Below are 16008 nucleotides of genomic sequence, written 5' to 3'. Positions count from 1 at the left end.
AACTACACACACGTTGAAGACCTAGGCACGCGAAAACTGCATTACTACATAGTAGAGCTAGGAACGATTCTGTTCGACACCTCGTTCGACGGCTTTGTTGTCGTCGGCTGCGACTGCTCGACAGTCTTGATTACCCGCGCCGGGTTGCCCGCCACGCATACGAAATCCGGCACGTCCTTGGTCACGACGCTCCCCGCGCCGACGGTCACGCCCTTGCCGATGGTGATCCCGGGAAGCACGATGACGTTGCCTCCGAGCCAGCAGTCCTCACCGATGGTGATTGGCTTGCCCGATTCTGGCCCGCGGGTGCCGTTGCGGAGACGGGGTTCCAGCGGATGTGTGCCGCTGTAGACTTTTTGAGAGGTCAGCATAGGTAATTCGCGGGTCGCGGGTTGCGCCTGATGGGGTATAGCAGAAGAGAGGGGAGGGGAGGGGACTTACACGAGCAGTTTGGACCGATGAGGGTGCGGTCGCCCACGGTTATGAGGCAGGTGTCTATCCATGTGCTGTTGGAGTTGACGTAGACATTCTCACCAAGCCTATGAGGCGGTGAGTACGAGATAAGCTTCACTTGGCTGTGGAGGTCCGGGGGTGGTGGTGGTGTCACATACTTGACGTTGTAGCCATAGTCCATCTTTATCGGGGTATCGATCCACGGATAGTCCTCAAGGAGGGCATCGTCCTCGTGATGGCGAAGACGTGGCGGAGGGAGAGGGATCGTGTCCCGGTTGATGCTGGGCGGGTTTTCACGTCAGATTCGTTCACTCTTTATGCTAGGTCCGGAGTACACATGAGGTAATGCAAAGTTGCGGGTGACAAGGGAAGCTCTCATAAGGTCATGAACGTGCCGATATCTAAATGATGCGGGGACATGGCGATACGCGCAAAGAGAACCGGGGGGTGGAGATAGTGAAACAGAAAAAATAGAGAAAAGAGAGAAGAAGACTCACTCTTTCCACATGCCGACGAGGGTACGGCGGCTGACATCGCCAGCGTTATTCAGCTTGTCGCAGGCGGCCTTGCAGCGTTTCCTGTCGGCGATGAGATCCGGGGTAAAGGCCCAGTAGAGCTCGCCGTTTCTCATGCGCCTCCGGTTTTCTTCCTTATCGATGGTGCGGATATCCATGGCTACGTCTTGGAGGATAAGCATGTGGGAAATATCTTTTGTGCGCGGTAGCGCGTATGTATGTGCTGCCCAGTACGTGTGTATGAGTTGAAGTGTGTTTATGTTTGCCAAGCTTGTGTAAGGCGAGGTAAAGCGAGGTGAGGTGAGGTGAGGTGAGTTCAGAATGGGGGTTAGGGGAACTTGGGGTGGAAACAACCGACTTGTCGGTGAGTATAGATATCCACAAAGATGGACAAGGGGGGAGGAAAGGGAAATGTAATTGATGGGAGTAAGAAGCGAGAACAAGGTGTTTCTATTGAAGACAGGGTCGTTTGGGGAAACCTAGAGAGAGCACACCCCAAGACTTTTTGTATGATGAGGATGGGGAGAGAAAAGGGCCTCTCTCTCTCTATGGCGGGTAGTGTACGAAGTAGGTACGGAGAGTAGGTAGTGTGTATTGGATCTCGGATGCCAATTGCCGGCCGTTATCGAGCTACGGCAGTAGTCTGGTAGTTTAATTCACGAGCTGCCAACCCTGAAGAAGAGGCATTAAAGCATCAAGTGACCAATTGAGGCAATGGAGCTAGGAAGAAGAAGGGAAAGGAAGAGAGCAGAGGTTACGCAGTAGGGGAGCTAAAGGTGGATGATCTGGTCGGTGAACCCGAAGCAAGGTACGTGTAAACGGCCCGGGGGAGGAACGAGGAAAGAAGGGGACCAGACCTGGACCATGTTGGTTGCTGGTGCTGCTGCTCCTCCCCAGCGCAGTACCAGTGCCCCCTTCCCAAAAGGGGAAAACGAAGAAGCAGCTGCCAGCACCAGCAGTACGACACCTAAAAGCAGTGCTGGTACGAAGTACCTATCCCCCGTAGGTGTTCAAAGGTGTTCAAAGCGCATCGATGGCCGCGGGGGCTCCACGCACTTGCGTCACCCGCCCCCCTTAACTCGGCCCGCGCTCGCGCTTGGCCTTACCCGCGTCAACTGTGTGTGCATCAGACACGACGCACTCACTCCAGGTCATCCTCTCTGTCTGTCTCTATCTGTCAGCCACAGCAAAACATTGTTTGGGCAGATCCTGTTTCTTCCGTCCCTCTCTCTTACGCTTCCTGCTCGCTGAATACCTAGGACAAGCGGGCCGGCCTGTTGAAGAACCCATTGAGTAAAACGGTTTCACCTCACATCGCATCGGGAATAACCTCAGCATCCTCTCCTAGCTGGGCTGAGGTGGAGAGACTAATGCTGGTGAGAAAAGGTGGGGGACGACATCTATACAAATTCTGCATCTTGGATTCCACAGTCTACCTATGCAGTACAGATAATGATCCAACGTCTGTGCCGTCTCACGTCCAACATCTCCACGATTTTCACTGCACACTACTCGAATACCTCCGAGAATTGCAGCAAACGCCCGAGAGAACCTGGAACCCACACTGGACGTCGGAGTCTCGCAATTCACGAATCCGAGAGACTCCGTTTCCACGCATGTGGCTGACGAACGTCTACTTCATACTTCACTGCTACTACCTAATTCAGATTCACTCCCATCGTAAAGCCCACCGCCACAGAAAACGCTATGATCTGAACTCGAACAGAGTCACCAGCACTGCCAATTTTTTTTTATTTTTTCTGCTTCTCTCTCTCTCCCTTTCTCTCTCTCCCTCCTTCTTTTCCCTTTCGTCGCAACTACCTATCCATAAACGTCTGTGTCAGTGTTGCAAAAACGGTAACCTCGCTCGCATTGGTTCTTCTCGCATGGAAATGACGGCACAAAAGAAGCTAGAGCCAACTTGCCCCGCCACAACAGCGCTCTCCAGTCTCAACGTCGTTCCGGCTCGTTGAGGCTCTGTCTTTTTTTTTCTTCCCGCAACGACGTAGACTCTGCCACACTTGCATCTGCCTTTTGCCGTATCCCGCATCCCGCGGCCACCACCACCACCACCACCACAGCTCTGCCAGTGGGCTCCCGAGTGGCTCAATCGACCTGCCTGAAATTCACAGAAACATCGGATCAACCCATCTTCACACAAATCAGCCACAACCATGTCGACTTTCCGCCGGGTGTAAGTATCTATCCACCTTACCTAGTACTCTTCCCTACCTTGATTACCTTGCTATCTGTCATCTTCCCTTTCCTATGCCTTCCCTCCCCAGTCTTGCTTTTACCATAGCCGCAAACTCAGCCACACCATCCTCGGTCCCGGCATCAAATCACAAGAATACCGCCCCCGATCTCCCGTACCTTCGCCCCGTCTCCTCCCCGCACATGTCCGGTCCCGGTACCGTCCTGTTCTATTCTCTTCTACCTATCCCTAATGTGGTGTGAGGTGAACTGAGGCGAACAAGTGTGGCTGCGACCTCGACGTCCTCGGACGCCTCCAAGGACGTCCAGTTCAGCGAATCTACCTCTGCCCCTCAACACCAAGACCCCCCCACCATCGCGATGTCTTTCCGCACGCCTGTGAACCCCCTCTACTCCCAACCATCAAACCTCTTGAACCGCAACCACAACCACCAAAATGATTCCCAACCAACTAACATCTCCCCTCCAAGCGACGCCCGCCCCCAGGACCCCCCAATCCCAGGAAAAGAATACTACCCAAACCAACCAAAATCTCTCGCCGGCATCGCCCTCCGCGCCTTCCTCCTCGGCGCAACCTTCACCCTCGGCCTCCTCTCCCTAACCCTCCTCCTCCTCACAACCTCATCACCGCTCTGGCGCCTCCCCTTCTTCCTCTCCGCCCTCTCCCTCTTCCACTTCCTCGAATTCTACACAACAGCAGCCTACAACACCCCACAAGCAACAGTCCACGCCTACCTCCTAACAGCAAACTGGCCCGCCTACGCAATCGCCCACGCCACAGCCTTCCTCGAGTGTCTCGTCACGAACCTCGTCTTCCCAAACACCGTCTGGGCACCTTTCGGCCTCCGCCCCCTCTTCCTGCTCACAGGTTTGCTTCTGGTCGGCGTGGGCCAGACCGTCCGCTCCGCGGCCATGGTCACGGCGGGACAGAGCTTCAACCACACCATCCAGCACTACCGCGCAGAGTCTCACACCCTCGTCACGGGCGGCGTGTACGCCTACTTTCGGCACCCTTCGTACTTTGGCTTCTTCTGGTGGGCCATTGGCACACAGCTCGTCATGGGAAATGTGGTGTCCCTCGTGGCGTACGCCGTCGTGCTGTGGTACTTTTTTTCAAAGAGGATACGCCATGAGGAGGAGCTGTTGGTCAGGTTCTTTGGACGGGATTATGAAGACTATCGCAAGCGTGTCGGGACCATGATTCCCTTTTGCGGGTAGTTTGGACTCGTCTTCTTGGCATGTCAACTAGAAAGAAAGGACTGCTGTTGAGCCGAGAAAGCCAATTATTGTTTTGTTGTCTAAAACCCAAAGATCATAGTGTACATAGAAAAAAATTACCAAGGCCAACGCCGGACCGCCCCATTCAACGTTTGCTTTCGCTAGTTACGAGCTTGCAACCGAATTCCAGGCCATTTGCCTACTGACGCTGCCGTACTTGGCCTGCCACGCGTAAAAGTACATTAAAGCTGCAAAGGGCTGTCCAAGGATGGTAAAGGACACCCAGAAAATGCAGTTGCCGAGCATGCGACCCGTGGGAGACTGCATCTTTTCCAAAGGGGTGGTGAGGGCAATAAGGGGAAGTTGGAAGAACATGCCCGCAAAAGCAACACCTGTTGTTGTTTGTTAGCCGACGGACTGTGCGAGTGTTTCCCCCGGGACGGCCTACCAATAATGTTATGTGTCGGGATACCAACAAGAACCTCGTGCAGGACAGCAGACGCAAAGAAGACGGCCAGCTGCGCGGCCCTCGGGCTCCATCCTCGACCGATCAGGGGTGAGTAGACATGACGCTTGAAGTACTGGTATACGGGCTTGTTCCACAACCGCCAGTATGCACCCAAGCTCTCGCTGTTCCACCAGTCCTCGTAGAAACACCGGTCACCGAACCGGGTAACTTCGGCAAGGGCGTTAAGAAACGATTGGAATAGGGCAAAGAAGCCGGCGAGCCAGATGACCAGGGAAATCGTTGAGAGCTTCATCAGCCGCTCGAGAATCTTGGGGACGTCTAGTGACGCAATCTTGTCGAGAGAATTGATGAGAACAGGGGCGGCGTACTGGGCGCTGGCGAACCAGATAAAGACACCCAGACCAAACACCTCTGCCATGCGCTTCGCGACAAAGACCCACCTGATCTTGTCCGTCCTCGGGTACGCGGGCTGGTAGACCAATGTAGGGGCCCACCAGAAGTACGCCAGGTTGTGCATCGAAATGTTCTGAGGGTAAGGGCACTGCTGATAGATTTCGGGCATGGCGGCGAGCTCGCCCTTGACGGGATGCAAGTAGGCATGACGCAAGTCTCGGTTGGTAAAGGCGTACGACGCCGTCTTGAGCCACACGATGATGGCGTGGAGCTCAGTCAGGGTGCCGATCAACGGGTGGTGAATGTGGAAGTACACGACATAGGATGTAACGGTCAGAGCGAGGGTGATGTTAACGGCGTGGATCCAAGCGATAACCTTCCAAGTTGAGTTGAACCTCGAGCGCTGATCCTCTGTTGGGCTGGCGGCTCCGTCTTTTGATTTCGCCCGCAAGCCCCTTGCTTGCTGGGCGGCAGCCAGTTCGATCAGGTACGCGGCGAACAGATGACAAGGGATGAGGAGATATAAGCCCAAGCCGAGAGCGAGATCTTGCTGGCGGAAATCGTGACAGCGAACACAGATCAAGACTCCATACTACAATGCCTGATTAGTGACTTGGGTCTACACATTAAGAACAACTCATTGAAGCCTACTTTTTGAATGTTCTCCATCATCAGACGAAGATTACCGACAACTATACTTGGTTAGCCAATGCCATTGAAACAGCCCCGCCATCGGCTCGACGTACTTAATACAATAATCATTAAGTTCCTGAAGCCAATGAAGCTCGGGGCCGAGTTAGAGTCATGGCTCAGGGTTGATGGGCGCGATTTAGAGTGGACGGCAGCGACGTGTCTGTATTTCTTTTGAATAGCCCTCCTCAGCTCGTCGGTCGTACGGTTGGTCTCGGGTGTAGTCGGCTTGAGGGCGGCTTTGGGGTTGGAGTTGCCATTGGAGGTGCCATTGTGCTTATTACGCAGAGAGGAGGAGGAGGAGGAGGCGGTGGTGCTTGAGCTCTCAAGGCTCGTCACCGTGGCCGTGTTCATGGCGGGTAGGACGTCCTAGGAGCTATTGGGTCCTCAACAAGAATGTAAGAGAGAAGAGGAGGAGAAAGGAAAAGCTTCCGTAGTGGATGACGAGGGGAAAAGATGGGTGAAAGTATAAATGTGAGGAGACGTGTAGGTAGGCTGTCAAGGAAGAGCTATGTATATGCAATGCAGGGAGCGAAGTGGTGGCAAGCGCGATAAGATATCGGACTCGTTAGCAGAGATCTCTAATGCAAGACACCGCGCGCGGCCGGGTCAGGCAAGGAAAAGAGTACGGATTGACTTTGTAGCCGGTGTTTCCAAGGGGAAAACGGACGGCGCCCGCGAATCGATCTGAGCTCCTTTCAGAACTGAGGAGAAGCTATTTTATCTGGATTGGACGGTCCAGGTAGGGCGCATTGGCTTTTTGGCTGTGCCTGGTGAGGGGCAATGGCTGAGGTGCAGGAAAATGATTGAGTGGTGAGGTAGCTTTAGAGAAGGGGGTACGTCAAGGCACAAGGGGGAGAAAGGTAAGTGAGGTGTGTAAGGTAGTCGGAGGGAAAACCAGGTGGAGGAAGCTAGGCCGACGCCATCAGACCTTGTAGCGTGGGGATTCGTTCATCAACGTGGAGGAATGATGGAAGAGGAGGCGCGCTGACGACAAGAATGCAGACGGCGTGCAGGACGGGCCAGTTGAAGAGATGCGATGCAGAGAACTGATCAGAGACATGAAAATGCAGGAGAGATGAAGTAAACAAAACAGAATTACGGAAAAGAGAGAGAATCGAGTGACGACGGGCCAAGGTGCTAAGGTAAGGTAGATAGATGATGGCACGGCCCATTGGGGCGGGATTGGAAGGGGGGACCTTGAGAATGTCAGGGTCGTTGAGCTGTCTGACCCGGAACCTGGCTGGATCAACGGAGAGCGCCTCAAAGCCAGCGCTAATGCATGACCGCAGAGAAAGAGACAGCAGAGGAGACGGGTCAGAATGAGAGAGAGAAAAAAGCCCGTTGTGTTTAAAATCACCCAACACATCCTGCATCCTGACGCCGCCAGCCTAGGCAAGTTGAGGCCGCGAGAGAGAAAAGTTGCATGCAACCGATGCACGCCAAGGGTCTCTACGGCTCCACGGATAGTGACGGCGATCCCCGGTGGCAGCTCTGAGTGGTCCAACCTGGGGTTCACCTCGTGGGTCCAGGGAACTTAGGAGTCAGAGTCTCAAGAAAAATCGCAGCCGGAGCCGTGGCTTTGCAACTGAAAATCACATGTGAAAGTGCCTGACTGACTGGGCAGTGGGGAGAGGGGCCATGAGAAATCGCACCTTGCCATAAATTATCACCTCACGAAGAATCGCGGGATATTTTTGGGCATTCGCGGCATGGGAAATTTGGGACATGGGCGTCCCGATATTGGCCCGGATAAGAAAACCGATAAAAACCGTGGGCCGTGGGCCGTGGACCTTCCCGGGAACCTGAGTGACTTGGAGGTGGTGCGTGAACGGGTACGTACCCAGGCTGCATTAGCTCATCGACGGAAATTGACGACGTTGGAAGGGACGTGCCTCCGTGCCTTCTTCCATGAGTTCACAGCACAGCTCCTCAGCTCCCAGCTCTCAGCTCACTGGGTCATGTGACTGCGAGAAAGGTAGCTGGCCTGTGCACGCGTCGCGGTCGTTTTCACTGTGATTGGCGACGAACCAGCCTCGTGCAACCGAACAATGCTGAAGCTCCATCACCAACAAGCGCCAAATACACATTTTACTGAAATTTCGGGGTTTAGTTCATCAGCCATAAACTACATATGAGCTTAATACCAACAAAGCGAGATTGTCAAACCCTCATGAGAGTTTAAAGATGGCGTATGATCCTCGAGGGGATCACCATGGCAGGAGAGGAGGAGGAGGCCCAGGCGGCGATGGAGACGGTCAAGATGGCGGTTTTGTGAGAGCAAGGGGTCGACGTGAGTTTTTACCTAGATTCTCTAGCACAAGCTCATGCGTAGAATACCCAGAGTGGAAGTGCTCAGGCTACATGATGAGAGACAGCGGCGAACACCATCTGGATTTTCTCATCTCACACTCTCACGCGCTTGAGACAAGGACTAGCTTCCACGAGCATATAGCTGACATCCCCAGGTCCTGTTACTGATTATGGCTCAACCGTCGCCAATTGGATGCGCCATCGCTCGCCACTTGACGGCGATGCATACACAGGAGAAGTCGAGAGGCCTAGTGCCAGCTTCATCGTTGACGTGAGTCCTCTCTACAAGGTCGCTTTCTCCTCATCCGCATCTCTGGCACTAACATACTCACAGTTCATACCACCCGCCGCGAGGAGGACAGATCCTGGCGACACAATCCCAGTGAAGCACCTCCACTCATCACTGAACAAGATCAAGCACCCGGTCAACGTCGTCCGGTGGACGCCAGAAGGCCGTCGTCTGTTGACCGCGTCGAGCAGTGGAGAGTTCACATTATGGAACGGCACCGGATTCAACTTCGAGACCATTATGCAGGCCCACGATTCCGCCATCAGAGCCCTCGCCTACTCTCACAACGACGACTGGCTCATCTCTGCCGACCACGACGGAAGCGTCAAGTACTGGCAGCCCAACTTCAACAATCTCCAGAGCATCGCTGCGCATAACGATCCGGTTAGAGACCTCGCGTTCAGCCCCAACGACTCCAAATTCGTGACAGCATGCGACGACTCGACGCTCAAGATTTTTGATTTTGCTGGAGGAGTGGAGGAGTCGACCCTCAAGGGCCACGGCTGGGACGCCAAGAGCTGCGACTGGCATCCGACAAAGGGCTTGTTAGTATCGGGCTCAAAAGACCATCTGGTCAAGCTGTGGGATCCCAGGACAGGCCGATGCCTGACCACCCTCCACGGCCACAAAAACACAATCACGAAAACGCTGTTCGAAAAGGTCCAGGGCGACTGCCTGGCAACGTCAGCACGAGACCAGACGGCTCGCGTTTTTGATCTCCGAATGATGCGCGATATCTGCCTGCTCAAGGGACACGAAAAGGACATTTCGACCATCGCCTGGCACCCAGTCCACTCCAATCTCCTCAGCACAGGCGGTCACGACGGCTCCTTGTACCACTACATCCTAGACGAGCCCAACACGCCCGCCGGCCACGCAAACTCCGTAGCGCCTTACGACAGCTCCGACCCGTCGACGACCCCGGCGCAGACGATACACCCCGCCCACAAGGTCCCCTTTGCCCACGACTTTGCCATCTGGTCCCTCGACTGGCACCCGCTCGGCCACATCCTCGCCTCGGGCTCAAACGACCGCATCACGCGCTTCTGGTCCCGCAAGCGGCCCGGCGACGCCGACGTCTTCCAGGACCGCTACCACGTCGGCGAGGCCGCTGCCGAGGCCAACGGCACATGGGACCGCCGGGGCGGGCGCCGCCAGCGCCAGGAGGAGGAGGAAATGGAGATGGAAGATGAGATGGACGGCCTCGTCGACCAGAAGATGCCCCTCAAGCAGCCCATGGTCCCCGGATTCCCAGGCCTCCCTGGTCTACCGGGACTGCCGGGCCTGCCGGGCCTCTCGATGCCGCAAAACGGCGGCGCAGGCGGTCCTGTCCCGCCACCGCCCATGATCCCGGGCGTCGGCGGCGCAGGCGGCGCCCCCCTCCGCCCCTGCCATTCCCCCTGCCCGGCCTCAACGGTGCGCCGCCGCCGCCCATGATTCCAGGTCTACCGGGCGGCATCGACCCGAGTAACCCGGCCGACCTGGCCAAGATTGCCGAAATGATTCAAAAGGCGGGCGGCACCTTACCTCCCCCCGCCACCGGGCGGCTTCGCGCCGCCGCCTGGTATGGTGCCGCCGCCGAATTTCGTGCCGCCGCCGGGCTTCCCGCCCATGCCCATGTCCATGCCGCCGCCTCCTGGCGCGAATAACAACCATAGAGATCGTGACGACCACGGTGGTCGTGGTGGTAGGCGGGCTCCGCTTCCTAGTCAGGAGGAGAGTCTTAAGCAAGAGCAGCGACGGGGAAACTACACGCGGTCCCGTTAGGAGAGCAAAAGCAGACTTGACACTGAATGGAAGCCGCATGTAAGCCGTAAAGGGGGGGGGGGGGAGGCAAAAACGATTCGGAAGCTGTCGATTTTGATTTACTCCGGCCCTCGGCAGTGCTATTTGTACGATTAGAGGCTTTGAGGAGGACAAAATGGGTTGATGATACCCTGGCGTTGGAAGGGGAACCCCAAAAAAACACAAACAAGTCAAGTCACAGTACTCGAGGTATTTTCATCTTTGGATAATGTGATGATGCATGTGTGTATGTGAAGGCATGCTGTCGGCAACTGCCGACTGACCAGGCTTGTCTAGTGTACATGTGCCTCGCTGCTTGTGGTCTGAATCTCTTCGCATGCTGCTTGTGTCGTAGCTCTGTGTATGCAAATATGCGATGCAGCCAACTCCTATTCTGTGTGCCTCTCTCGTTGGTTGCCTTCCCCCTTCCAAAGCACAGTAATGGTACATACGTGAAAGCAAAGGAGAACGGTCGAAAGCCAAGCTGACTGACCTCATTGCTAAATCCCCGCCAAATAGAAGAAATCCCAAAGGTAGCGGAAAGCAGCCTCCCCCGCGCGCTCCTCCGTGGTCCTTCAGCAACCCCACCGATCCATTCTATGAACGGCCCTTGCCGCCGCCACCACCACCAATCTGCTTCTGCCTATCCGCGTACTCCTTGACGACAATGGCGCACGTCGCCTCGGTGCAGAGCCTTTTGCGGCGCTGCGGCGCAAGCTTGCTCGCAAACTCGAGCCCCGCGGCGCGCTCGACGGCCTCGAGCGGCATCTCAAACTCGGACAGCGGCTTGGAGTTGGGGATGGGCGCGTTGGGCATCACAAAGGCGCCAATGGCGACGTTGCCGCCGACCTTGCCGTCCTCGGCGAAGATGACCTTGTAAAAGTGCGTCGGCACGGCGACGTTGGGCGGGTTGCCGATGACCTCGTATTTGGTGTACCACTTGCCGTCGACGGGGTCGCGCTTGGGGAGGTAAAGCGGCCCCGTGACGATGCGGACGGACGGGTACCGCGTCGTCAGGCGGCGGCAAAAGTCCTCAAAGTGGGCCCAGTAGTCGCGGTTGAAGCCGTCGCCGACCTGCGGGCACATGTTTGTGAGGTAAAATGTGTCGTCCATGGCCTTTTGGGACCACTTGCAGTCGGCGGCGGGGACCTGGTGGCCGCGGTCGTAGCCGCTGCGGAAGTAGTCCTTGAGCTTGGCCTGGAACTTTTCGGGGACGGATGCGTCTTCGAGGAAGACGCTGTGTTTGCGATCGCCATCGCGCTGGGCGAGGGAGGCGGGTGTGATGTGCTCGACGACGTAGTGCGGGTTGCGGGTGCGGCGGTCGAAGGAGGAGACGAGACCCTGCCGAGTCGCGAGGTCGGCTACGGGACCCGGGAAGCCGTATTCAAAGATGCCTGCTGGGTCGACGGGACTGCCTGACGCAACGGGGATGGGGCCCGGGCCGCCCGAGGGTGAGGGAGGGAGAGGGACGGCGTTGGGGTTGGCGAAGACTTGGGTGCTGGGGACGGGGACAGTGGGAGCTGTCGAGAAGGAGGAGGTTGTCGTCGGTGCCGTTGTCGTTGCGGTGGGAGGCTGCTTTTGGGAGCGCATGGAGTAGATCGAGGCCGTGAGCGCGGCGCCGCCTCCGGCGCCTAGCGCCATGAGGGCGAGGGAAGTGGTTTTCGACATGGCGACGGTTCGGTTCGTGGGGAGACGGTTTCGGCCTTCTTGGGTTTGTCTCTTGCAACTGGCACGGTAGGATAGTGGGAAAGAAAGTTGGAAAAGCTACCCAATTTCAAGGATCCGCCGTTGCTGACACTCCTCTAGCCACGGGGCAAGCAGAAAAGGGCATGTGATGATGTTGCTGGTGTTGGTGTGGTGGGTGTCTCACCTCACGGGACGGGGATCTGGAGCTCGGAGCTGGAAAATTTTGGGCAACGGTCGGCAACGCATAGCCCGGGGCAGCGATTTCCAGGGACCTGTTCGGAAAGGGAACAGCTCAGTGCGGCAGCCGGCAGGAGATGCAGCCACGCAGCTTCCTTGTCCCGAGTATTTGCCGACGTGAGGTAGGTGGACCGTGGGATGTGGGGTGGGAAGGAATTCAGAGCAGGGGCCCATGAGAAAAGTTGAGGTCGGTGACTTCGGTGTGACATACTCACCGAGATCTGTGTCTCGGTGAGGGAATGGGCCTGCGGATGACCAAATCCCAGTCTCCGATTCGCGGCGCATTTCTGCCCTGCGCGCGCGACGTAAACTCTCTTTTTGAAGACGGATCCTGGCCTACTGGCATCAAGCATTCAAATAAGACACAACAATAGCATACCGCTTCAACCACAATCGCAAAACAGACCTTTCACGTGTTGCGCAGTCTTCTCTTTTAGCAAGGCGCTTCGGGCGGCTTCAGTGAGTTGGCGGCTAGCGCACATCACGGGGCTCGAGGGAATACTTTGTAAGGTCAGGTAAGGTACGTGGATACCTCGTCCCGCCATCCGGGTTCTCAAAGCCAAGACTTGATTCATTCACGGACGTGAGCTGTCAACATGCCTTGACTCGGTCTGGGACATGGGCGAGGGATCCCTAATAAAGGGGCGATCAATAGCACAGTTCTGTGTTGTTTTGTGACTTTGTCGCGCTCAGCAGGATAGAAACAAATTCCCAGTGTACCTAGTGTTAGCTTGTTCATCGCTTCAACTCTCGTTAGAAAAAGAGCCGCATGTTTCCTGCAGCAGAAAGGAAGAAAAGGTGGGTTGCTTTCGGGGAGGGTCAGACGGCAAGCTGCAGGGCGGCAGTCGACCAAAAGAAGGATGAATAAACCTAGCAACACCAGTCTGTAGGTACGAGACCAGAACAGAAGAAAGCATGCAAGTAAGAATGAAAGGGAAACGGACTCTGTCGGGGCGTGAGACTCCCTCATAATACTGAGGTGACTACTCCGTAGTCTGACTGGGAAAAGCCATCAAGGTTCTCAGAATCCGGTGCAAGAAAAAAAAGCCCATGAAAAAGGAAGGCCGATAAGGGGCCCCCCTCCCCAGCCATGGGTCATCAACTCACTAGGAAACAACGCACCGGCCCCGCCAACAGAGCCAGATCTAGCGCCCCCGAATCCACGTCCCACGCAGGTGGAAAGCTTAAGGCGCACAAGTTTCTCCCAGTCTCCCCACCAGTCTGCGCGCAAAGACGCATTTGATCCCACTAGCGGCCATCGACATCACTACCTTACCTTATTCTCTCTGCAACATCACCGTACACTCCTTCGTTCCCTAGACCTACGCCTTCACTTCTCCTCCTCGCTCCTCTCCTCTTCTCACCAACCCGTGGCGAATACCTCGAAGGCCTCACCTTAGCACCTTGATATCCTTTCATACGCCATCTATCCTACCTACGTCTTCCACGACCAACCTACATACTGTACACCACTGGTAATCCAACCGGGTCCTTGCGCACGTACAACCTCACCCTACGTCAGAGGCCAGCCGCTCTGCCGCGGAACGAAACGCAGCCATCCAAACCATATACCGTATCCAATCTACTGGGATTGCGACAGCACTCGAGAACCAGATAGATCGAATCGCATACGAGAAGAATATCAAATCACGCATCCCTTTCTGCATGCGCCGAGCACACAGACATCATACAACCATCGATTGGGGGTGTTGAGCTGAGCTGCCCATCATGGAGTCGACAGAACTCGACAACGATATCAGAGGGTGGATCATGTGCATTGTGAGCGGAATAGGTGGGTGATCAAACATACACACGGCGTCCTGTCTTGGCCTCCTACAACGAAGATTGGCTAACCTGTTGCCTGCTTGACAGCTTGTGTCGTGGGCGCATCTATCATCTGTGTCGACCTCGTTATACGATACCTCCCCGGTAAACGCAACTTTAGGATACAAGACAGCAATGCCTTCCTGGCATGCTCTCTAAGTCTGAGTTTCGGTGTCATGGTGGGTTAAACCCCGGAAGCTCTACGCAATTGGATTCTGGCGAACGCATACTGACTTTGTTCTTGCAAAACAGCTTTACTCAGCGTTAAACAACATGCTCCCATCCGCAAAACAATACCTTAAGGAGGATGGTTTCCAAGACCAGATCGCTGGGTTCCTTATTATGGCCTGCTTCATTGGAGGCTTTGTTGGCATTCAGGTCATTTCACGCCTACTGCATCAGTACATGCCATCTCACGTTGTCGATTGCGACCACACGCATGACCATAATGAGACCGATACCCGATCGCGCAGCCAGAGCAGAAAGACTTCTTTGTATAACTCTAGTCGCCGCTCTTCTCGACGACCGCTGGTTGAAACAATAGCAAAGAATGGCCACGCCACCGAGTCTACACCCCTTCTGAATGGAGAGGTTGCACACGAGAACGGCGCACCACCCATGGCGAAGCGCCATGCCTCGAGTAGGGGCAACCTGAGCCTCAACACCAACCACGCTACTCCCACGACCCGAACCTCGCGAAGCCGTGGCCCCACCGTTGATAGACGACCGTCCATGGCCCAAGTCCAACAGCGGGTCATGTCCTTCGTCAAAGACACGAAGACGAATTGCGACGAAGAGGGGCCATGCTTTGGATACACGGATCCTTGTGGTCAGGAATGCTTCAAGCACCTGAGCAGCCGCTCGACATCCACATCAAAGCCTCCGGCTATCCTGCGCACAAATACAGGGCACTTTTACGCTCATAGCCATACGGATTTGGAAGACTTGGAAGAGGGTGGTTCCTCGTGTAACTCTCCAATCAGTGGGACAATGCGAACCAGCCGCGCAGCTTCGAGGGAACCTCTGCCAGAGCGCGATGAGACGCATCACCACGACGACCACAGTCACAGTCATGACCACGATCACTCGCATCACGACCATGACGCTTACGGTGACGGCGAACACGCGGACGAAGATGTCGAGGCGCAACATCATCATCACGTACCTACCAATGCCTTCCTCTCCCTCGGCTTGCAGACTTCAATCGCCATTGCGCTTCACAAGTTCCCAGAGGGTTTCATTACCTACGCAACGAACCACGCAAATCCGGCACTGGGTTTCAATGTCTTCATGGCCCTGTTCGTTCATAACATCACTGAAGGATTTGCCATGGCACTGCCGTTGTACATGGCGCTTGGGAGCCGCATGAGGGCTATGTTCTGGGCCGCGATCCTCGGTGGCCTTAGCCAGCCTCTGGGTGCGGGCATTGCTGTGTTGTGGTTCAAACTCGCGAAGCATACTCATCTCACGCCGAATGCTGTCTCTTACGCTTGCATGTTTGCCATAACGGCTGGAATCATGGTGAGCGTCGGCCTTCAGCTCTTTGTCGAGGCACTGAGTTTGAACCACAATCGGAATCTCTGCATCTTTTTTGGGTTCATGGGAATGGCCTTGCTGGGCATCACGGGTGCCATCGCTTCTACGCATTGAAAAGGCGGCATGGCATTGGTAGGATCATCAAAATGAGAAATCAAACCACTCTCAATCGTCGGCGTTTAGGAATGTTTGTTTATATTGGCGGGTACACATTTCAACAAGGATGGGCATGGACAAGGGTGGCAGGGCACACATGCATTTTACCATAGGAATGGTCTACGGCTGTGCGGGTTCCAACTTTATAGACTGGATAGGTGGCTCAACATTGGGACCTCTCGTGAGCATTGGGCCTCTGGCTCTAACAGGTTGGATTGGGATCTGCTGCA

At 55.5% G+C, this 16008-nt stretch overlaps 6 protein-coding genes across 6 annotated transcripts; 3 read left to right on the top strand and 3 right to left on the bottom strand.

Annotated features, from left to right (window-relative positions):
• Window positions 1-44: 44 nt before the first annotated feature.
• N0V96_007924 (uncharacterized protein) lies at window positions 45-1126 on the bottom strand (the record flags this gene model as incomplete). Its single annotated transcript, XM_053194313.2, has 3 exons — window positions 45-352; window positions 442-734; window positions 951-1126. The coding sequence occupies 3 exons, from the start codon at window positions 1124-1126 to the stop codon at window positions 45-47; spliced, it is 777 nt and encodes a 258-aa protein (XP_053048163.1).
• A 2016-nt stretch (window positions 1127-3142) lies between these two features.
• Window positions 3143-4400, top strand: STE14 (farnesyl cysteine-carboxyl methyltransferase; the record flags this gene model as incomplete). The annotated part of the gene is made up of 2 exons (XM_053194312.1): window positions 3143-3162; window positions 3653-4400. The coding sequence occupies 2 exons, from the start codon at window positions 3143-3145 to the stop codon at window positions 4398-4400; spliced, it is 768 nt and encodes a 255-aa protein (XP_053048162.1).
• A 165-nt stretch (window positions 4401-4565) lies between these two features.
• N0V96_007922 (uncharacterized protein) lies at window positions 4566-6306 on the bottom strand (the record flags this gene model as incomplete). Its single annotated transcript, XM_053194311.2, has 4 exons — window positions 4566-4792; window positions 4849-5854; window positions 5914-5954; window positions 6009-6306. The coding sequence occupies 4 exons, from the start codon at window positions 6304-6306 to the stop codon at window positions 4566-4568; spliced, it is 1572 nt and encodes a 523-aa protein (XP_053048161.2).
• A 1833-nt stretch (window positions 6307-8139) lies between these two features.
• PFS2 (pre-mRNA cleavage and polyadenylation factor (CPF) complex subunit) lies at window positions 8140-9991 on the top strand (the record flags this gene model as incomplete). The annotated part of the gene is made up of 3 exons (XM_053194310.2): window positions 8140-8245; window positions 8421-8536; window positions 8600-9991. The coding sequence occupies 3 exons, from the start codon at window positions 8140-8142 to the stop codon at window positions 9989-9991; spliced, it is 1614 nt and encodes a 537-aa protein (XP_053048160.2).
• A 945-nt stretch (window positions 9992-10936) lies between these two features.
• NUC1 (nuclease) lies at window positions 10937-12007 on the bottom strand (the record flags this gene model as incomplete). Its single annotated transcript, XM_053194309.1, has 1 exon — window positions 10937-12007. One exon carries the CDS (start codon window positions 12005-12007, stop codon window positions 10937-10939), a length of 1071 nt encoding a protein of 356 aa, XP_053048159.1.
• A 2352-nt stretch (window positions 12008-14359) lies between these two features.
• On the top strand, window positions 14360-15736 carry ZRT3 (Zinc transporter; the record flags this gene model as incomplete). The annotated part of the gene is made up of 1 exon (XM_053194308.2): window positions 14360-15736. One exon carries the CDS (start codon window positions 14360-14362, stop codon window positions 15734-15736), a length of 1377 nt encoding a protein of 458 aa, XP_053048158.2.
• Window positions 15737-16008: the final 272 nt, after the last annotated feature.

Source organism: Colletotrichum fioriniae, assembly GCF_027942845.1.
Source record: "Colletotrichum fioriniae strain IMI 355084 chromosome Unknown scaffold_9, whole genome shotgun sequence".
Lineage (NCBI taxonomy): Eukaryota > Fungi > Ascomycota > Sordariomycetes > Glomerellales > Glomerellaceae > Colletotrichum > Colletotrichum fioriniae.
Note: the sequence above shows the minus strand (reverse complement) of the source record. Positions and strands in the feature narration are given on the sequence as shown.